The sequence below is a fragment of the Artemia franciscana genome, chromosome 11, assembly GCF_032884065.1.
Source record: "Artemia franciscana chromosome 11, ASM3288406v1, whole genome shotgun sequence".
In the NCBI taxonomy this organism is placed as follows: domain Eukaryota; kingdom Metazoa; phylum Arthropoda; class Branchiopoda; order Anostraca; family Artemiidae; genus Artemia; species Artemia franciscana.
The window spans coordinates 1,550,653-1,574,064 of NC_088873.1; the positions used below are offsets into that span (position 1 = coordinate 1,550,653).

General features: G+C 34.1%; 1 protein-coding gene across 2 annotated transcripts in view; it reads left to right on the forward strand.

Moving 5' to 3' along the window:
• Positions 1 to 23,412, forward strand: part of LOC136032667 (vacuolar protein sorting-associated protein 26B-like) — a 65,700-nt gene that overhangs the window by 16,025 nt on the left and 26,263 nt on the right. For both annotated transcript variants that reach the window (XM_065712954.1, XM_065712955.1), the window contains exons 2-4: positions 4,911 to 5,057; positions 14,391 to 14,623; positions 22,969 to 23,133. In XM_065712954.1, coding sequence (XP_065569026.1) covers positions 4,911 to 5,057; positions 14,391 to 14,623; positions 22,969 to 23,133 — 545 coding nt within the window. The remainder of the gene's footprint in view (positions 1 to 4,910; positions 5,058 to 14,390; positions 14,624 to 22,968; positions 23,134 to 23,412) is intronic.

A 23,412-nucleotide genomic window follows, 5' to 3' on the forward strand; every position in this document is an offset into this window, starting at 1 on the left:
GTTTAAAAAACCAGAGCAGAAATTAACATGAGTAGGGCTGACACCCCCATGCCTTCTGGAGACTATAAAATAATTTGCACTTTACTGAAAAACAAGCAAATGAATGTGAATTGATAGCTTAAATATACATACACTAATATTTATTCCTTAAAATCTGTATAATTTTTGATTTGTTCAAGTTAGAAAAGTGAAAACATTTAAAATGTATTTTGTTTTCAATAAAGGGCAAATCACATTCTGGTTGGGAGAAGGGATAGAGGTTGTCAGCCCTCATATTAATTTCTGCTCGTTTTAAGTTTGATTCAGTTATTAAAGTTTGATTAAGTTTAATTCCTGTTTGTTTAGAGTTTCATTTATTTATTGATGGAAATGTGTGATAGTTTTATGCTTGGAAGATTATTTAACTTTATTTCTGCTAAATAATGGAGCTCTTTGCTTTTTTTAGATAAACTTATTTTGTGGGAAAAGTTTTTTTAAATTAATTTCTGTTCAATTTTTATTGACATATTCTTTTTCATGGGAAAAAATGGTATTTTATATTGTTTTTATTTCTGTAATAATCCATAGTTTGGCTTGTTGTCTGTGTGTTGGAGAAACTTTTTCAACAATATTTTATCTGACACAGATAGCATTGTTTAAAATAAGTTTATACCTCCTCAAATTGACCTGAAAAATAAAACTTTGTCTCATTCCCAAAAATTCTATCTGTGCTCTTTGACAACCTGGATACACTTACACTCTTTTGATTTATTTAAATTGTAACAGCAGAAGTAGCAATAGTAGTATTACCAAAAGTTTCAAATTAGTACACCATGATATATTGTTGACGTTTCTTATTGACAACTATACACACAGTGTCTTCTGATTTAGTTCTAAACCAACAATTAGGTTTAAAGTATAATGAGTCAATTGTTTAATTGTAAGGGTTTGATATACCCAATATTCCTAGAGATATGACTGCTGGACTGTTTGACTATGCTGAGCAAAATGGTTTTGTAAGAATTTTGATTAGATGTGTCAGGAAAATGAATCAGCTTGGGAGGAGGGCTGCTTGCCCTCTAATCTCTTCTAATCCTTTCAAGCTTTTAATCTTGAATCAAATTAGTTCTTTTAAAAGTTTTCATGATAGTTTCTAGCTATTATAGAGCAGCACTGCCTATGACATTGCCTATATGAACTTTTGAAAACCTGTATGTACATAATTCTTTTGTTTAATTGTAAACCCCCCTAAACATTTCCTAAAAGTTTCACCTTAATACCCTTAGCCTGTTAGTTACACTAACTGTAGTGGTATTAATCAATAGTATATGTACTGCCTTTTGGTGACTTGATTTTTATTCTCATCAAGTCCTGGAAGTTTAAACTTAATACAATTAGCCATCGCTTTGACATTGCTGATATATCCTTTTGATAACCTGTATATTTCTATACTTTTTTGATTTTTATCTTAGTACTCTTACTCTTACAAGTTGTGGCAATAGAGGTAGTAGTTGAAGTAGCAGTAGTAGTAGTAGTAGTAAATTCAGCAGCAGTAGTAGCATTAGTTGCAGCATGAACATACTGTCTTCTGGTCCATTGATCTTCCTCTTTAAACACCTTTCTGAAAGTTCAAACTTGAGACTCAAATCCATTCTTGAAATATACTATTTTGACAATGTGCATGCACTTCTTGTCTTTTTATTTAGTTCAAATTTCCCCTTAATATTTTAAATGTAGTACTATAGTTGTAGTAGTAGTGGTAGTAATTATTGTAGTAATGTTATAATAGTAATAAATATAAGTAGTGTAGTAGTAATGGTAGTGATAGTTTTAGTAGTTGTAGTAGTGTGCTAATATTACCTTTTTGGTCAATTGATATTTCCTGAAAGTTTCAAATTAATATACTCAGTCATTCCTGAGTTACCCTTTTGACAGCTTGTGTACACATGATGTGTTTTGATTTAGCTCAACACCTCCTCAATCTTCTCTGAAAGGGTCACCTGAATGCTCTTTGTCTTTTTGGGAAGTAGGGTCTAACATGCATACCTTTCTCAATAGTATATACTATATGTGAATGAATTGCCTAACTTACAGCCCTTGTTCTGGGGGTTGTGAGAGGGGTTGGCGTCCCTAATGGCATAATTATAGGATCTTTCAACAACGCTGAAGAAAGTAGATGTCTCAAAATTTGTCTGGATGTTTGTTTTGGAAAATTATGATTGTAGGAGGAGGGGGGCTGGTTGCCCTCAGTTCATTTTTGACTCTTAAAAAGAGCTTTCTAATCAAATGAGCCCTGTCCAAAGTTTATACGACCACCCATCCTTTCCCCCCTGTCCCCTTACAACCCTTACCCCGAGGATTTAAGGGGCTTCTTCAACCCTGAAGGCCTTTTTGTATGATCTTTAGACTATTTTGAACAAAACGGCTATCTCAAAAATAATGTAATTAAATAATGACAATGGACTTGCCCTGACAATGTAATTAAATAATGACAATGGGCAAGTGATATAACCTATAGCACTTGCCCTGGGGGTTGTAGGGGACTGGCTGTCATCCCCAAAGACGTAATTACTGGAATTTTCAAATATGCTTGACAAAATGGCTACCTCAAAATTTTGATTGGATGTGCTTGGGGAAATGATGTTTAAGGACAGGGGCTCTTCCAATCATCTTTGACTATTAAAGAGGGCACTTGAACTTTCAATTTCCAATCCAATGAGCACATCATCAGCTTGGGAGGGGGATTGGTTGCCCTCCAATCACTTTTGACTTTTAAAAAGGGCAATAGAACTTACAATTTCTAATTGAATGTGCACCTTTCGAAATTTCTGCAACAACCACTTTCATACAAAAAACGACGAAAAATCAAAAGCAATACAAAATAAAGCGAAAAAACTAACATGTTGTTTCTGCACTGCTCTTTATTTAGGCAACGCAATTTGCGCTGCCTATGATCTTTTTACTTCTTTTTGAACAATGGGCAATCTAAAAATTTGTATTAGATGCATTTCAGAAAATATGACTTGTGGGGGGTTAGCTTCCCTGCAATCACTTTGAAGCTTAAAAAGGGCATTAGAACTTCTGATCACCAATCCAACGAGCTCCCTCTGAGGTTTTCAATTTTTATGGGGTATTTTTTCTGAAGTCCCTTTCAATTTTTATGGCACTTGGTATTAACCAAGTGACATATAGCAATCACAAATTATGTTGGTCTGTTGGTCCTGGTTTTGCTACTTTAGGCACTTCTAGGTAAGCTAGGACAATGAAATTTGGCCGGCATATCAGGGACCGGACCAGATTAAATTAGAAATAGTCGTTTTCCCAATTTGACCATTTGGGGGTGGGGGTGGGGAGCCTGTTAATTTGGAAAAAATAGAAAAACTAGAAGTATTTTTAACTTACGAACGGTTGATCAGATCTTAATGAAATTTAATATTTGAAAGGATATCGTGTCTCAGAGCTGTTGTTTTAAATCCCGACCGGATCTGGTAACATTGGGGGGATTTGGGAGGGAAAAACCTAAAATCTTGGAAAACACTTAGAGTGGAGGGATTGGGACGAAAGCTGGTGGGAAAAATAAGCACAAGTCCTAGATACATGATTGAGATAACCGGAATAGATCTGCTCTCCTTGGGGTAGTTGGAGGGGGGGGGGGTTAATTCTGAAAATTAGAAAAAATGAGGTATTTTTAACTTACGAATTGGTGGTCAGATCTCAATGAAATTTGATGTTTAGAAGGATATCGTGCCTCAGAGCTTTTATTTTAAATCGCGACCGGATCTGACGACATTGGGGGGGGGGGGGTTGGGAGGGGGAAACCCAAAATCTTGGAAAACACTTAGAGTTGAGGGATCAGGATGTAACTTGGTGGAAAAAATAAACACAAGTCCTAGATACAGGATTGACATAACCGAAACGGATCCGCTCTCTTTAGGGTAGTTGGGGGGGGGGAGGTTAATTCTGAAAAATTAGAAAAAATGAGGTACTTTTAACTTACAAACGGCTGATCGGATCTCAATGAAATTTGATATTTAGAAGGATATCGTGTCTCAAAGCTCTTATTTTAAATCCCGACCGGATCGGGTGACATTTGAGGGAGTTTGGGGTGGGGGAATCTAAAATCATGGAAAACGCTTAGATTGGAGGGATCGGGATGAAACTTGGTGGGAAAAATAAGCAGAAGTCTTAGATACGTGATTTGCATAATTAGAGTGGGTCTGCTCTATTGGGGAGGGGGGGGTAATTCTAAAAAATCAGAAAAAAATGATGTATTTTTAACTTATGATGGAGTGATCGGATCTTCATGAAACTTCATATTTAGAAGGACCTCGTAACTCAGATCTCTTATTTTAAATCTCAACCGGATCCAGCGTCATTGGGGAGAGGGTAGTTGGGGGGGGGGCGGGTGGAAATCTTAGAAAATACTTAAAGCGGAGAGATCAGGATCAAACTGGATGGGAAGAATATATACCTGTCTAAGATACGTGACAGACATAACCGGACCGGATCTGATCTCTTCGGTGGAGTTGGGGGGGGGGTAATTTTAAAAATTGAGGTATTTGTAACTTACGAAAGGGTGACCAGATCTTAATGAAATTTGATATTTAGAAGAATCCTGTGCTCACATCAGTACTCACCGGAACTTAATAAAGGTGCTAAAGTTTTTGCTGGTTTGGGTCTTAGTGGGGAGTCTTAGATTTCCCTGGAAAGGGGAATGGTGATCAAAATATGAAAGTATTTAATTTTTAGGCCATATTATTTCGCTATTCAGTGTATTATGATTTTAGCGGAAAAAACATTGCAAACTTCTCTCTTTATCTCTCCTGTATGTGCATGGATGCATATCAATATATTCGTGCTTTTTTTCTAGAGCTTTCTTTGTTTCTTTCTTTGTTTTCTTTGTTTTGTTTCGTGCTTTCTTTGTTTTCTAGAGCTTCTTTGGATTTGGGCAGAGTGCTGATATTGATATTATACTGGACGGTGCAGAGGCAAGAAAAATAGCTGAAGTTCGAACTGAAGAAGGAAGACTAAAAGAAAGACATCCCCTTTATTACGATGGTGAATCTATATCCGGAAAGGTAATTTGAAGCTGAAGTCCAGCAACAATGTTGTCTCCAGGATATCCTTTTCTTAGACCATGCTGCCATTCTATGAAGATCAAATAAACGTTCAAATGGGGGATTAGTCCATTTATTTTGACAGTGAAAAAACTGGTACAAAAGATACTTTGATCATATACACAGTGACTGTCATCAGTAGAAATACTAAAAAAGTAAAATTGAAACTAGCATATTTATACAAAACAATATAAATGATTTTTCTGGTCATTCACAAAATAAAGAAATTAAGGATATTTCAATATGCTAGTTTCAATTTACGTTTTTAGTATTTTTACTGATGACGGTTGCTGTATATGTGATCGAAATGTTTGGAATATTGTACCTGTTTTTCGCTGTCTAAATAAATGGATTTATCCCCATTTGAACGTTTATTTGTTTGTATCCAGGGATTATGTTAATGGGGTGTTTTTACGACTATGACTAATTAGACTATGGGGTTAATTAGAGAGTTATATGGAGTTAATTAGAGAGTTATCCAGGGATTATGTTAATGGGGTGTTTTTACGACTATGACTAATTAGACTATGGGGTTAATTGGGGAGTTATTAGACTAATTACGACTATGGGGTGTTTTTAAATATGACATTAGACTATGACTAAGGGTTTGTTGAACTAAGACTATGAATTTTAACCAATAAGTGTTGACATAGAAGAAAGCAATAACTTTAGAAAATAAGCCAAACATTCTAGGGAAACTGGCTAAAAATTATGCTTATTATATTCTTTTTCATAAGATGACTTTTCTAGTATAAGTTCAGTAATTGTAAGCATTCTTCCCACCCTTAAATTTCTATCCTCCTGTATCGAAATTTAAAATAATTTCTTTGTTAACTGCTTTTTTATGAAGGTTATTACTAATTCTAATGGTAATTTTTAATTTCGGAAATGGCCCGTTATTTCTTGTTGATCTTTCGAAACCTTTTGGTGTTATAAAAATTGTCTTGAGTGCAAGTGTCCCCTAACTGAAGAAGCGAGTTAAGTCCCCCTACTCGCGAGGAAACTTCAAAAACTTCTCATCTGTTTTCACTTTTAAACCCTTACTTTTACACTCTTAAACTTCAATTCTACTCCAAGATTTCTATCCTTAAACAGACTTTAAGATTACTTATGTCGGCTTTTATTTTTCGTTTTTTTTTCAAGTAATTTTTGTGATGATGGATATCAAAATAATTTGAGTATACTAGACTTTTCCTTATTCTTGATCTTCCATAATTTAAACAATGAACGCCGACCCTAAGGAAAAACCAAAGTTGACTGCTAGAGGGACCAAAATATTTTGATGCAGAATTTTGGACAAGCTATATACTTAGTCTAGAGTTTCCAAATTGCGAAGGGACTTAACCCGGTATTTTCTTCTATATAAATTTGGTCTTGTAAGTTGGTTAAATGTAATGTATTTTACACATATGATGCGGGGTGAAACTTCTTTCTACTTGTTGTTGTGGTGTGAAAAGGTTTTTTAGATTATGAAGTATTTAGTTCAAATTTTTTTTTTTAATGCCGAAAAAAAGTGCATTCTGTTTAATATTTGATTAAATATATAATTAAATATTAAATATATATGATTAAATATATGATTAAAGCGTTAAAATATGAAAGAACAGTTGGTAATTATACAGTCATTCTATCATACGCCAAGTATCAGACCCCAAGAGGGAAGCAAATTAGCCCTCTATTTATATTTGATCTAATAAATCAAAGTTTTACAGATGTACCGTACGGTACTTTGTTTTATTTGCTAAATAATATATTCCTATGATTTATACATGAGATGAAAAGCATAAATACTTGCTTGATTGTATATGTTGGGAATGCTATTCAGCTTATAAAGTGTAGTTGGTTATTTTTTTTTTGTCATATATAAAATTATTTTGTCTAGTCTATATTTTAATGTTTAATTTTAAAGTAGAAAATTTCTTGTTTTTTGTGTGTGTATTCGCTTGTATTTGAGTCGAAAATGTCTATTAGCCTGTTTGACAAAATGATGAAGTATCGCGTTTCTTGTGGTAAGCAAAAGCCTTGTGTGTTTTTATTTTCAAAGTTGTTCAGTAAAGCACTAAAAGAATTGAAATAGATATTTGCATTCAAGACATGTGGTTTTCATGTCATAAGATTTTCAAGGGGACTAAGCCTAAGAGAATGGGCTTTAGAGTTGAAGATACATCAGTTCCGCTCATTTTCGTGAAACTTTTCAGGGAGGGAGGATAGGTTCTTGGATAATCTTTTTTGGGTGTATCCCAAATGCCTCCTTTGTTCGTTATCATGAACTATTTAATTGTTTATTGTGCGTGGCACTTTGTACCGGCTTGGCAGGTAGTCATTACTGGACGGTTGTCTGTTATTTACATTTTCCTTTTTAGAGAGTTCATAAATATTTATTTATTTCTCCCTGTGCTCCTGGTCATAAAGCCTTGCGGGCTGCAAAGGATGCTGTATGTGCTCTCATTATTTCTTGCTTATTTTTAATATTAAATATAATAACATATTGCTTAAATAAGGGTGTATCTAATTATAAAAAGGAAAACAACACAGACTTCTCTTTAACCCAGATTTCTTCTCGGAATTGGTCAACATCATACATTTCAAGATATAATATTGTTTCTAGTTAGTTTTTGAAATTTGAAATCGTGGAAGATATGATAACCTCAGCTGGTAAATGGATCCATGTATACATAACACTATTTTGTAGAGTCAGTCGTCCAATATATTCATGGAATTGCTCATTTTTGATTTTAAAATTGTGTCCTTGTAAGTAGTTTTGATCTAAGTTAATTATCTTAACCGAAGGTATAACTAGTGGTCCATAATATATTTATACTTTTTAGTCAAATCACCGAAGATGCAAGCAAGGATTGATAGGTTGAGGCAACGGAGATGCTCTTACTAGGAGAGTTTACAGAGGCTTAATGAGAATTTCTGTTGATTCCCTCGATTTTTGAATTAAAATCAACTTGGTGGAAGTGAGGAAAAACTTGAGAGCCTTGGTTAATTGGATAGCCAAAACAGGTAGTCTCAGTGAGAGGCGAAGCTGGCATAATCTTTTACAGAATTGTATAAAAGTGATTCATTTCACTTGTTGGTAGATAGTCTATTATCCACCGTAAGGCAGAACTAAGTTAGATAGGCATGGACCAAGGGTCCATGTACTAAGGGACATTGACTAAGAGTTTTGTCATCCTTCGTTGTACTCTCCTATGAGTATCAAGATCCTTGTTGTGTAAAGTCAGGATGGTACCATTACCAAACTCTAAGTTGGGCACCTGGGATCTATGGAGTATAGCAAGTACTTGCGAATTGTCGAATCTGAAGTTTCGACATTTGAAGTTTCTACCATAGAAACTTTTTTTTACCACTGCCTATTTGTAAGAGACCGACGGTTGCAGTCCTAAAGGCTTCCAAGGTATCGTCGTCCACTCACAAGTGTGTTCAGTGGCCCTCTGTTGTTTTTCAGCCTATTTTCTGATGTAACTGCTGGATACAACTTGGCATCATCGATATAGTGGAGGATTGTTGACTGGATTTTGTTAACAATTTATCCTCAGTTTTGTCATTAGTTTGATAGTTGTGAAAAATGTTTTTTATTGATTAAAAAAGAACGTGAACTAGAGCTGAGGGGAAAGACCCCTGTGGTACTCCGGCAACTTGTTTTCTACCAGTAAGAAAATCGCACATCTATTTCAACAGGCTGTTTGAGGTGTTGACGGTCCCAAGTCTGTATTTTCTGGCTTTTTAGGAGTTGTTTCTGCCGGACTTTGTCATTTGTCTTATGCATATCTAGCTAGATATAATCTACCTATAGACCTTTATAAAAAAACCTTACTCCAATCCCCACGGCAAGAGGCATTTGCAACTCAGCTGATTTTTTTCAAGATTTTCAGCCGCTTCTCCGTTAAAAGACCATTCGATTTAAAATGATTAACAGTATGGTCTGAAACGATTGGCTATAATATTTTACAACGTGCAGAGGTCAGACTAATCGGGTAGTAGTTTTGTGCTAGCTCTTGCTTTCCGACTTTGAAGGTTGGGGTTACTGTTGGGCTTGTCAAAATCTGTGGGGCTTTTTACTCTTTCAAGAGATTCTTTTTGTAGATCATCGCTAAAGGCTCTGCAATAGCAGTTGTTGTTTCTCGAAGTTTCTTTATAGCAAGCTGATCTGGTCTGCAAGACTACGCTCGATTGAGGAATTTTAGCTTAGCGAAAACTTTTGTGGCAATAATTTCAAATTCTAGTACTTTTGGGCTGCTGAATTCAGAATTCTTCTGTATATTCACTTCTAGTTCCCGAATAAAGACAGCCAAGAGTTCTCTATTACATTTGCCTTCTCTTTTGGTTATCAATTGGATTCTGCGTCTCGCCATTACATAAGGGAAGTATGCTATTTTGAATGCTGCTGCTGGAGTTACCTTACGACCAGAACGTTTTTGGGTTTTCCGAATATTTTGAGCAATTTGTTCTTCAAGCTACTTCGCGTCTACCCTTTTCTCATATTCCCTCTCTCTCAGGAATCTTCTGATTCTTGTAAGCCTTCCATGCCACTTGCTTTTGTGTGATGAGTTTTACAGTATTTTGCGAAAGTGCTACCGCGACAGGTTTTTTTTGAAAGGTATATGGTTGTCTTGGGCTGCATGCATAACCGATAGGATTTTGGTGAATATACCCTCTGCTGAAGCCAGTTCTTACAATTCTTCCTCCTAGCTAGTATTGCTTGGATCTGTTCGCATAGCTTCATAATTTCCTTTGAAATAGCTTCATTTTATGTACATTTTAGTATTGTTGCTTGTGTTTTTACTTGAAAAGTATCATCTCTCCATCAGACTTCTGAATCGGTAAGAGTAATTTTAGGTTATACATGTAATCTGAGTAATTGACAGAAGTATGTTCAATAGGGTTGGCGTATATATATATATATATATATATATATTTTTTTTTTTTTTTTTTTTTTTTTGTAGTGCTCCGTCCTTTTCTTTTTGTATGAAGATGAGTTTTCAATAAAAATGAATAAAAACAATAAGTTATTGGCTAATGAAAATTTTGGGTCACCTTAGAAATTTGGGTCTGTTGGAGATCGAAGTCTATCTTTCTGTGTATTAAATGAGGATTGTTGCTAAGTAAGCAAACCAGTATTGAATTAAAAAAAAAAGAAAACTTGGCAATTGCATTGCAAATAATGCGAAACTAAAAAAAAGACGATAAACTGTTTTGTTCTTTCTAATTGGTGCGAAATTGTGTGCTTTTTCTATATTTACTTTTTCGGTGCTTAAACTTCACCATGACATTTTGTCTCCATGACGAGCTAACTACTGCCACTACTAACAACTCACCGTGGTACCAAGCCGCCTTAGGCCAACACAGCTACGTACGCTCCTCCTCCATCCCAATCTATTCAAAGCCTCCCTCTTTACACTCTACCAGGAAGTTCCCATCTCCTTTAAATCTTTCTTTATGAAATCCTCCCACCCCAGATGAGGACGACCTGCTTTCCGTTTAGCCTTAGACGGTTGACCGAAAAGGACAATCTTCGGCAATCTGTCATGCTGCATCCGTAGAATGTGCCCTAGCCATCTGAACCTTTCGTTCATTATAGCCCTAAAAGCGGAAGTGAACCACACTTTTAGTACAGCCTGCTATTTGAAATACGGTCAGTCAGCCGGGTACCCAGACTAACCCATAGGCAATTTCTCCAGAAAACATCTAGTAAATCTTTAACCGCTTTTCGGAGCACCCATGCTTCAGAGCCATATTTGACTACTGTCATCACTGTACCTTCTAATATTCTAATCTTGGTTTGCAGACTTGTCTTCCTATTCTTCCAAACTTTTTTTTAACTGTGAAAAACACCCTGAGCCTGGGCTATTTTACTTTTAGCATCTTTACTGCTCCCACCGTCTTTACTAATAATACTACCAAGGTAAGTGGAGCTGCTCGCCTCATCAATCTTATCGTTACCCAACGACACCTTTTCACATTCAATTACTCCTAGCCTTAGTGACTTAGTCTTCTTAACATTAGTTTTCAAACCTATTCTAGGACCCTGAACTCGCAAAACCTATAAAAGTTCATTCATTTTGCTCATACTTTCATCTAGGACCCTTAAACCATCAGAATAATCTAAGTCTAGGAGAGTTTTTCCTTCCCATTTGATACCGTGGTCTCCCATTGCCTTGTTTGTGCTCCTTAGTGCAAAGTCCATCGAAATATAAAGTCCATCGAATATAAAGTTCTTCTATGTAAAGGGTGAAAGAACACAACCCTGCTTAATTCCTGATTTAATGCAAAATCAACTGCTAACCTCATTTACTACTTTAAGCGCAGCAGTATTATTCTCGTACATAGCACTAATCACTTTAATGTATTTTTCTGGCATACCATATAAGAATAAGAGTTTTGCTAAACCTCTTCTCTCAACAGAATCAAACGCTTGCTCATAATCTATAAAACTGAGGATCAAAGGTGTTTGACAGCTAAGTTTCTTCTCAGTTATTAACCTAAGAGTGAAAATTTGGTCGATACATCCTCTGACTTTTCTGAAACCGCACTGTTCTTCTCTTAAAACTTTGTCTACAGCATCTCTCAGTCTAAATAATATCATTAATTAGTAATTTGCTACCTACAGAGACCAGACCAATGCCTCAATAATCACGACACTCACTCTTATCACCTTTCTTATACAGTGGTTTAATTAAGGTTTCCTAAAATTATTAGGTACTTCCCCTTTACAAAAGCCATATTCGTAATCTTCAGTAACTTATTTCTAACCTCAGAGCCACCATATTTAAGAAACTCATTTACCACACTATCAGCACCTGGAGCCTTATTATTTTTTTAATCCTTTTAGGACTGTCGCTAATTCTTTCTCACAATAGAAACTTTCCTTCACATCCAAAATATCAAAAACTTCTTGATTTTCCTCTATATCTTTTCCTGCAACTGTATCTCAATTTAGCTCATTCTCAAAATGTTCCGCCCCTCTCTCTTTAACTCTTTTCTTATCACTAATTGTGGCCCCGTTCCTATCTTTAACCGGAACAAGTCCGGATTGACTGCTCCCTCTCAATTTTTTAACATACCAGTATAATATTTTGCTATTATGCTGTCTAGCTGCATCTTCCAGTTCCTCAGCAATTTTATCCATGGCCTCCACTTCACACCTCCTTAGTTCATATTTTAGTGCTTTCTCCAATTCCTTTATATTCCTTTTGTTTTCATATGTCTTTCACTCACATAATTCTTGTTTAAACACCTTCTCCTCTCTATTAAACATAAAGATTTTCACTAATATTCCTAGCTGCAGTCTTAACTTTCTTGCCTAAGACACCATCAGCAACTTCACAAATTTTTTTTCTAAAGTTATTCCATCCATCTTCCACATTGTCAAATTTTAAACGCTCAAGTTTAGTATTCAACTGTTCCTCGAAAGTTTCTCTCAAATTCTTATCTTGGAGTCTACCAACATCATAACCTCCCTGGAGGTAGTTACCCTTCCGAAATTTCAGCTTTAAATTAACCCTAGACACTACTAGATGGTGGTCTTACTTTTAACATCAATAACAGCACTCTTATATACCCTAGTAAAACATATACCTTTTATACCCTCTATACCTCTTATATACCTTCTATTTTATATACCTTCTATACCTCTTATACCCTAGTATCTTCTATCAATCCTACCAGTCTTTGGTTTGCTGTATCATAGTCATTAAGGTTCGTTGTCTTACCATCACGTGAATAACATGTCAACTTTTGGGCCATTTTATGACCAAACACGGTATTGCTTATAACTAGATTGTTATACCAACAAAATTGCAAAAATCTGTAGCCATTACTTTTTTTTTATAAACCAAATCTACCTAGGCTAGGATACCATCTATCCCTATTTCTACCGACCTGTGCGTTAAAATCTTCTAGTAAAAACACCACATCTCTACCTCGGACCCTGGCTATTTGCTCCTGTAATTGTAATTAAAATTCATCTGAGTCACTAGTATCTCTGTCTGTCGGAATAGTACTTTTTTGCATAACCTACAGGTTCCAGTAAAGCTTATTAAAATTTATCCGTAATTTCTGCAGTTACTGATTCAAAATTATTGAAAATTCCTTTTTTGACGGCCCAAATTATAACTTTTTTTTTCCAAAATAAAACCCGAAGATGAAAGAACATCAAAACTGTGGGTAGTGGTTGGGTTGATGGAAAAAGGGTTGAGTGGTTAGTGATGGAAAATTGTTACTTCATCTTTGAATTCCGTGTAAAAAGCTCATATACTTTTAGTCTTGATTCTAAAGTTTAATATTATTTTATGCTAACGGCTTGTATTATATTCATGTACGGGTAGAATTGAATAAACATCGCAGTATTTCTAACATCTACTTCATTTGGACTTCATTTCTTACTGCCTCCTAATCTATTCAGGGTGTCGTCCTTGTATCGCTATTTGCCTTCTAGTTTATTCAGTGTGTTGGCCTACTATATGATCGCTTGAATTTTGCCTCTTGAATAAATGAAGCTAAGAAGTTTGACGTAGTTAAAACAACTGTTTGCCCTTCAATAATGAACAATTAAAAAAAAAAAAAACCGACCGAGTCAAATGAAGTAGTTGTGTCGGGCAGTGATGCTGCTGTATCAGTGAATAAATATGTCTCTTGCATGAAGAAACTACTAAATAAACAGTTATAAAATGAAAGCATCAGAAATAGACTGAGACAGAAATAATTAATGTACTTACAGAAAATGGTTGTTCTTCATAGGCCCACAGAGTTGAATTTGGGATGTGGGGTGACACCTACTGAATCTATATGATCTGAATATATATGAATATATATGATCTATATGAATACTATATGATCGCTTGAATTTTGCCTCTTGAATAAATGAAGCTAAGAAGTTTGACGTAGTTAAAACAACTGTTTTGCCAATCAATAATGAACAATTAAAAAAAAAACCGACTGAGTCAAATGAAGTTGTGTTGTGTTGGGCAGTGGTGTTGTGTTGAGCAGTGTGTTGGGCAGCTGTGTTGGGCAGTGGTGCTGCTGTATTAGTGAATAAATAAACAGTTATAAAATGAAAGCATAAGAAATAGACTGAGACAGAGTAGTTAATATACTTACAGAAAATGGTTGTTCTTCATAGGTCCACAGAGTTGAATTTGGGATGTGGGGTGACACCTACTGAATCTATAACATTAACTAAATTGAATTTTGAGAATTCATCTAAATTTTCCTACTGGAGGTATTTCATGTTCGTCTTATGGGGACTCCATTCGTCTACTAGTTCTACATTATTGTTTTGCTTCTTAGGTGAATGTAACACTTCGCAAGCCTGGTAGTAGACTAGAACATCAAGGGATCAAGATCGAATTCATAGGTCAAGTGGAGCTTTATTATGACCGTGGCAATCATCACGAATTCCAGTCGTTGGTTAAAGAACTGGCGCGACCAGGAGAGATGACGCATTCGATGAGTTTCAATTTTGAGTTTGTCAATGTGGAAAAACATTATGAATCATATACAGGAGCCAATGTCAAATTGAGGTTAGTATCTACTATAGACGCTCATTAGGCTATAGTATGTACTCTTGTAACCTCCATTGAGGTATCATAAACATAATGCTTTTCTCACACGTTCAGTCTCTCAAATTAGAGCTTAGAATCAAAAAACTTGTGTGTAAACTTCATTGATTTGGAATTAAAAAATTGGAACACATGTGCTGTGAAAGCTCAGAAGCTAAAGAGTTTAGAAGCACAGGGAAAATTTGTTTGCAGGTTGTAGGTTAAGATGATGACGGACGTTAAATGTAATGTTAACTGCTGATAGAATGGTGGCCGATTGAAGGCCAATGCCCTCTCGCACATGATTTTCATTTGTGCAAATAACGTGTGTAATTTTATGAATCTTCTAAACAAAGGAAAAGCTCTAAAAAAGGTATAAAAAGCTATACAAGTTATATATAAAAACACTAAGGTGAATTTTAAAGCTAAAATTCTAATTTCTAAATATATGCCCTCCCCAAAAATGTGACAATGGAATAAAAGTTTGATCAAAAATTTATACACAAAGGGTCCTCAAAACCTGAATTGGAACGAATTGATCTAATTTTTAGAGTTGATCTTTTCTACCCTGTGATTTTTGTTCCGATCCATAAGACATGTCTTACAATTTATTAATATTTCAAGAGAATAAAAAGCAGTATGAAAGCGTTTTGTTAGCATTGAATTCCTTTTATGCTTTAAAATTAATCAACAAATTAAAATAATGATAAAGTCTTAATTTGTGTAGTGTAGAATTGGACAAATAATTTACATGGCGTCTCATTTTGGCAACCTTGTTAGATTCTCCACATACACAAGGCTCCATTTTGGGTAGGGGAGAGGTGTATATAAAAACAGCAGTCACGTAGACTGTCCGATAAATGTGGAACATTTTTAAGGCTCTTAAATTGATTTCAAATAAAAAAGGAGTGAAAAATTTATTGTGTATAGTTGAATAAAGTGATCTATTTTGGTATCACCTGCATAACATAAAATAGTGTAAAGTAGTCTTTAAGCTGGTGGTACTGAGACATTTGAAGTCCTAAACTAGATCTCCAAACTAGTTATAGATTATCAAGGGCTATAAAGATTCTTTTACTGAAAGCTTATCCAAAACTTGAGGAAAGCAAATGTCGTCTTGTTTAAATTCATACTTTACTTCAGACGATTAAAAAAGATTACTCCTCCTTCTCATCTATAACAGATTACGTCTTCCTTCTCTTCTGAGCCAAAAGTCGTTCTGAACTTGTAAATGAGATTACGTTACTAATAAAATCAAAAACATTGATTTCCTACTCTTGTGTTTTAGCACTAAGACGGAGGCTTAGACAAATCTTAAGAGTATTGTAAATTATTGTTGGGACAGTTTTGGATATTTCATTTGTCTTAGGTTAAAATTCTATTTTTAATGAGTGACAGTGATGAAGGAACTGATGAATGAAGAGCTCAGTTTTCTTTAGGTTCACTAATGGTTTATTAACGTATTCGGTATTTTGGTATCGCAGTTGAGCCGTAACTACAAAAAAATTTCATAGTTTAGCCATAACTAAAAAAAAAAAAAAAAAAAAAAAAAAAAAAAAAAAAAAAAAAAAAAAAAAAAAAAAAAAAAAAAAAAAAAAAAAAAAAAAATGTTTTACGGATATCCATTGGAAAAGACAATTTAAATGAGAAATCAATATACAACAAAATTACAAATAATTATTCCTTAAGTTTGAGCATTTAACGTCTATATTACGTGATCACTAAGTGTGACGTCAATATATAAAAAAAAACTAACTAAAAAAAACTTAAAGAATTAAAAACTATCTTCTATAACAAAAAACTGAAAAAAAGAAAAAACTAAAAGAAAACTAAAAAAAGGAAAAAAAACTAAAAAAAGAAGACAACTTAAAAAGAAAAAAATAAAAGAAAAGAATAAAGTAAAAAAGAAAATACTGAAAAAGAAAAAACTAAAAAAGAAAAAAAACAAAAACAAAAAGAAAAAAAGGAAAAAACGAAAAACTAAAAAAGAAAAAACTAAAAAAAAGAAAACGAAAAAAAGACAAAAACTAAAAAAAAGGAAAAAAAAAAACGAAAAAAACTAATGAATGAACAGCTCAGTTCAAAGCTCAATCACATAAACCCATAAAAGAACTAAACAATACAATTAAAATGTAAACAAATGGTAATGTGACGAAAAATATGCCTAACTGAGTTTCTTGATATTATTAAGGCAGCATTTCCAAGAGGTTTTTTTTTGTTATTTTCTGAAGATAGTTATTTGGATTTACTGTTTATGCTATGTATGCAATGAACAATAAACTGAAAGTATGAATAACAAGAATTCCTGGTTTCGACTATAGTATACCAATTTTGCAATGGAAATAAGTCTAGGATTTTGGTCCTAAGCTATTTGTTGAAACTAGGATTTCAAATCTAAACTAAAGAATTTATTTACGTGCATTTAATATTGTTTTAGTCAAATCGGCTTGTAATAATATGTGGACAAACTGCTTTCTTGATCGATTTTTGGTCTTAATCTTAATTTGGAGAGAGACTGCTCGTGAATGATTGAGTTTATTAACTTAACTCAATCCTACACAACGTTAAACACCCTAATGGAGATCAAGGCTTGTAATTGCCGGGTTAACAACCTTAAGGATTGAGCACATCAATGTAATAAAAGGTAAATGAGTAAATAAGAACAGCCCAAAAAAGCAGGAAATAAAAGGCTAGAAAAAAAGAAAGGAAAAAAAGTAACGCAACTATGTGAAATCGTGAACGTAAGCTACTGTTGCTATTGCTAGCAAGCAATTGTAGCACCAGCTTTCCTGGGGCAAGCACAGTTGCACATGCTCCCAGGCTACACCAATCTACTGCTCTCTTTCCCCTCCCATATAGTTTCATTTTGCTTTTAATCCTTTCTATACTTCCTACCTCATCCAGGAACACTTCGATTTTCGTTTGACCGTTGTAAGCCAAAACGTACAAATTCGGTAATTTGTTTTTCTTTATCGGCAGGACGTTGTCAAGCTTTTATAACCTTTCTGTCATTATAGCCCTAGAAAATACAGTCGAACCGCATTTTTCATGCAACTTATTGTTTGATTTTCGGTCTTTCGAAGGAATACCTAAGACTATCCTGAGACAATTACTTCGGAGTATGTTCAGCACACCTTTTTCAGCTACTTGAAGCGCCAATGTTTCAGAACCATACTTAACCACTGTCATGACTGTGGTTTCCAATATTCTAATCTTGGGCCGCAAACCTATCCTTCTTTGCGGGAGAAAAAGAAAACAAACATCCAGTGCCTTGACTGTTCCACTTTTTGTATTATTCAATAATAGATTTTACTCTGAAATAGGTCACTGATCACTTCGTCCACATTCTTTACTAATAATACCACTAAGACCTTCACAATACGAATACCACTTCTTCACCCCTCATGTATTCCAAGCTTAAGCGACTTGGTCTTCTTAACATTAACTTTTGACTCTGAAAGTATAGGTCACTGATCACTTCGTCCACCATCTTTACTAATAATACCACTAAGATCTTCACAATACCAATACCACTTCTTCACCCCTCATGTATTCCAAGTTTAAGCGACTTGGTCTTCTTAACATTGACTTTTGACTCGGATAATTTAGGTGTCTGATCACTTTGTCCACCATCTTTTCTAATAATACCACTAAGACCTTCACAATACCAATACCACTTCTTCACCCCTCATGTATTCCAAGTTTAAGTGACTTGCTCTTCTTAACATTGACTTTTGACTCTGAGAGTATAGGTCACTGATCACTTCGTCCACCATCTTTACTAATAATACCACTAAGACCTTCACAATACCAATACCACTTCTTCACCCCTCATGTATTCCAAGCTTAAGCGACTTGGTCTTCTTAACATTGACTTTTGACTCTGAGAGTATAGGTCACTGATCACTTCGTCCACCATCTTTACTAATAATACCACTAAGACCTTCATAATACCAATACCACTTCTTCGCGCCTCGTGTATTCCAAGTTTAAGCGACTTGGTCTTCTTAACATTGACTTTTGACTCGGATAATATAGGTCACTGATCACTTTGTCCACCATCTTTACTAATAATACCACTAAGACCTTCACAATACCAATACCACTTCTTCACCCCTCATGTATTCCAGGTTTAAGCGACTTGGTCTTCTTAACATTGACTTTTGACTCTGAAAGTATAGGTCACTGATCACTTCGTCCACCATCTTTACTAATAATACCACTAAGACCTTCACAATACCAATACCACTTCTTCACCCCTCATGTATTCCAAGTTTAAGCGACTTGGTCTTCTTAACATTGACTTTTGACTCGGATAATATAGGTCACTGATCACTTCGTCCACCATCTTTACTAATAATACCACTAAGACCTTCTCAATACCAATACCACTTCTTCACCCTCAGATATTCCTAGTTTAAGTGACTTGGTCTTGAATACTTTAATTCTCAAAAACCTCAAAAAATTGGATGTTTTGAAATTCCAAAACTTCTCAGAACTTTTCATGTCGCTATTTCTTTTGTGCACACAAATTATCTGCATAATCCATGTCTAGGAGAGTTTTGCCTTTCTATTTGATAAAATGTTCTTATATACCTTTCATTGTGTTCCTCAGGACAAGCTCTGTCAAAATAATTCCTTTAAACAGGGATAGGACAAAACCCTTCTTAACTTCCGTTTCCACCCCGAACCAACCACTGGTTTCACTTCCTACCTTAACCGCAGCCATATCATTCACTCGCATAGCGCTGATCGGTTTATTGTACTTTTCTGGTATACCATGCATGGATATCTGAAGATTCTCCTACACCTGAATAAAATGTCTGTTGACAATAAGATCGAAAATTTGGTTGATGCATCTTCTCTCCTTCCTAAAATCACACTGCTCTTCTCAGAAAAGTTTCTTTATAGTACCTCATAGCCTATAATTTTGGCTATAGTTATATTATATATATATATATATATATATATATATATATATATATATATATATATATATATATATATATATATATATATATATATATGTATATTATATATATATATATATATATATATATATATATATATATATATATATATATGTATATTATATATATATATATGTATATATATATATATGTATATAATTAGTTATTATTAACTAATTATTAATAATAATAAGTTAATAATAATTAATAATATATTAAATTAATAATAATAATTAATAATAATAATAATAATAATAATAATAGTAATAAGTAATTATCAATATTATTAACTATAGTTATTATTATTATATATAATACCCTCTTAGCCTATAATTATTATCATGCTTTTGACTGCTGTTCAGCAACTCTTTGCTGTGGGTCTGAATCAGCCAAAATTGAAATATTTAAGGGATATTCGGGATGCAGCGTTATTATAGCTGCTAACAAAACTATTGAATAGTTTATTTTATATTTTATAGACGCTCCAGACTGAATTCAGATGAATTTCTATTTGTCACTTCGCTCGCATCTCTATGATTTGAAGAAAAGTGTTGCTCCAATAATTTAGGTTCTGACAGTAATTATTTATGCAAACAAAGTGCATATCCATTTCGATTGCATATCGAGTGCATATCGATAAATCGAAGATATTGATTTATCAACACCCTCGGTACATCCATACTTTTCTATAGGTGCGTCATGGAGTAATCTGTTTTCTTCTTTTTACTTGTTCATACCTACATATAAAAATATAATATTGAGATAATTATTTCATATTATATTATCTATACTATTTATATTAATAATTATTTTGATTAATATCATTATTGTTTTGCCTAGGTAGATTTGTAATAATTATTTAGCAGTGTAACAGAAATACTATCCTTGTGCTGCTGAATAGTATCTACAGCTGAGGGAACATCATACATCCCACGCATAATAGTGGCTAAAGTCGTTCTGAGAATGTTGCTCTATTCTGCCTGTTATCTTTACGGTAACTTTGTAATTGGACTAAAGTGTTGTTCTTAGAAACTATTCTATTTTATTTTTTGCAAAATATTCTTTTCATATAAATTATATGTTAACATGTTTCTTTTTCTTTCAGAACTAAAGTCAGTCGCTTTCAATTAGTAAATAGATCACTTGATGACCGATGGGTCAAAGTTTGCCAAAACTTGACTTACAACATCTCTTAGTCTTATAGTTATAGTCATTTTAAGTAATTTACTTTCTAAAGAAATCAGACTAGTATTTCTGTAATCACCACACCCACTTGCATCTTTTTCCACATAAAGGGGTTTGATTAAAGTTATCTTCGAATCACTGATTATTTACCCTTTTTCAAATATAATATTTCTAATCTATAATAATTTATCTCTGGCTTTGCAGCCACTATATTCCAAAAATTCATTTGTCACGCTATCAGCTCCTGATAACATGCCAAAATAATATCTTACAACTATGCCGCCTGGCTGCATCTTCTAGATCCTCAAAAACTTTACCCATGACCACCATTTCACATCATCTTAATTTACTCTTTAGTGTATTTTCTACTTGCCTTACTCCTTTTATTTGTATAATATTTATCACTTAGAAACTTATCCCCTTGTCTCCTTTAAGAAGCTTGAAGCATTTTCACTAATATTCCTAGCAGCTTTCCTAACTTTCCTCCCTAAGACATCTTCTACTACTTTGGAAACAATTTTTCATTCATCTTCTTAATTCTAAACTTTAATTTTATATCCAACTGTTCTTGGAAAGTTCCTTTCAATTTTTTATTCGAGAGTCTATCAACGGCATCACGACCCAGGTGATAATTAACTATACCTAAATTTTGGCATTAAATTGACTTTATACAGTACTGGGTGAGTCGTTACTTTTAGCATTAAGAACGGCGCTTCTATATACCCTAGTGTCTTTTGTTGATCTTGTCAGTCCTATCATAATCAATAATGTTACCCATCTTATTGCCATTTGAATGAAACGTCTTCACTGCATCCATCATCTTTCTCACGTCGTTTTTTCAACGGTGTAAAATTCCTTGTCGCAATTTTTATATTATTTAAATCATCGAAGTTGTTACGGCCTTAAGAAAAACCATAGATTCCACATATGGATGTCACGAACTAAACGTTCTTCTCAAGTCTTTAGATATCGCTTAAGCTACCTTATAACTAGACAGCAAGAAGTCTCCCGGACCTGAAGTTCAACGTTTTTTTTTTTTTGCAATTCTTTGCCCATCTTGGTTACTGGAAGATTCTCTGCGCTTAATGACGCGCTGCGATAGACAACAGTTGACGACCTGCTCAAGGAATCTCAAGCCTATTGCCTCCGTAAGTCATAACCCAATGCGGCACCTTGTTGTTTAGAGTCGTTTGTAGCAATAGTTTTGTTTAGAGAAGCTCGCGAAAAGTATACCCTGACGCAACTATGGGGCTGTGTGGGCAGGGTTTCCCATCTGGGAATAGGGTGGGAGGAAGGAACGTATGACACCGTGAAGGCCCTAAGCTTTCTCCAATCACTGTAGCAGCTCTAGTCTTCTAATTTTGTATCTATGCATTTTATGTTATGTCATTAGAGGTTTGGTTGTTGTATGACCCACAAAGGTATTCTCAGTTTGTTGTTAAATGGCAGCTGCAACCTCCAGTCTTAGGTTTCTGAACAGGATAATTTTGGTGGTCTTTTTTTTTCTTCATCACACCCCTTTCTCCCCTCTTATATAAAATTATACAGATTCTTTTACAGTAATGTTATGCTAGGTGATGCTAATTTTGACACATTTTAAATGCTTGTAATCAATACAGAAAATAGGCTTATTTGAGACACAGATTCTTTTCAAACTTCTGTTTTTGATACATTGTCATCTTATCCTGATGTGAATAGTAGTATAAAAATGGGTGGATTTTAATGCCAAAATCTGTAAACTCTCATTGAGCCTCAAGGTAAATACTGAAATAGTTCCAAGGAAATCCTAAAACTAGCAGAATGTATTTCGTAAAGGAGGGAGCTAGCCCCTCCTCATCGCCAACCTCTTCCTCGTGGTCATAGAAACTTCGGATGGTGGTCCTACGATCGGATATTGAGAGTTCTAGTCCTTTTTTAGTCGTTTTTGATACTTTTTGTTATTACTGTGAAGGGTAGCTGTTTTATCTATTGTTTGTTACCAGGAACAATTTGTTAATCTTAAGTTAGAAAAGACTCAAAACTAAGATCGAAAGGGCTTGCCTTCTGTAATGACGTCTGGCCGCTACATGAAGTTTAGATTGGTCTTTCCTACGCTAATTATTTGTACATCTGATTATTAGTTTGTCAAATTACTATTTATTTACCTATTTTAATTGATTGTAAATTGTTTAGGTATTTTTTACGTGTCACAGTGATAAAGCGACTATCAGATCTTGTGAAGGAAACTGATATTGCAGTGCATACATTGTCATCTTATCCTGATGTGAATAGTAGTATAAAAATGGAAGTTGGAATTGAAGACTGTCTTCATATTGAATTTGAATATAACAAGTCAAAGTAAGAGTCTTAGTATCTTTTTGTAAACATAGTGTTTCTACTAAATGTAACAGTAAGAAATATATATATATATATATATATATATATATATATATATATATATATATATATATATATATATATATATATATATATATATATATATATATATATATATATATATATATATATATATATATATATATATATTTGCATCGGGATCATGATATTATGTAGTTTTATTGTGTATGAAAATTTATGTAGATTCATTAGTACACGGTTTCGCCCTCGAACTACTTA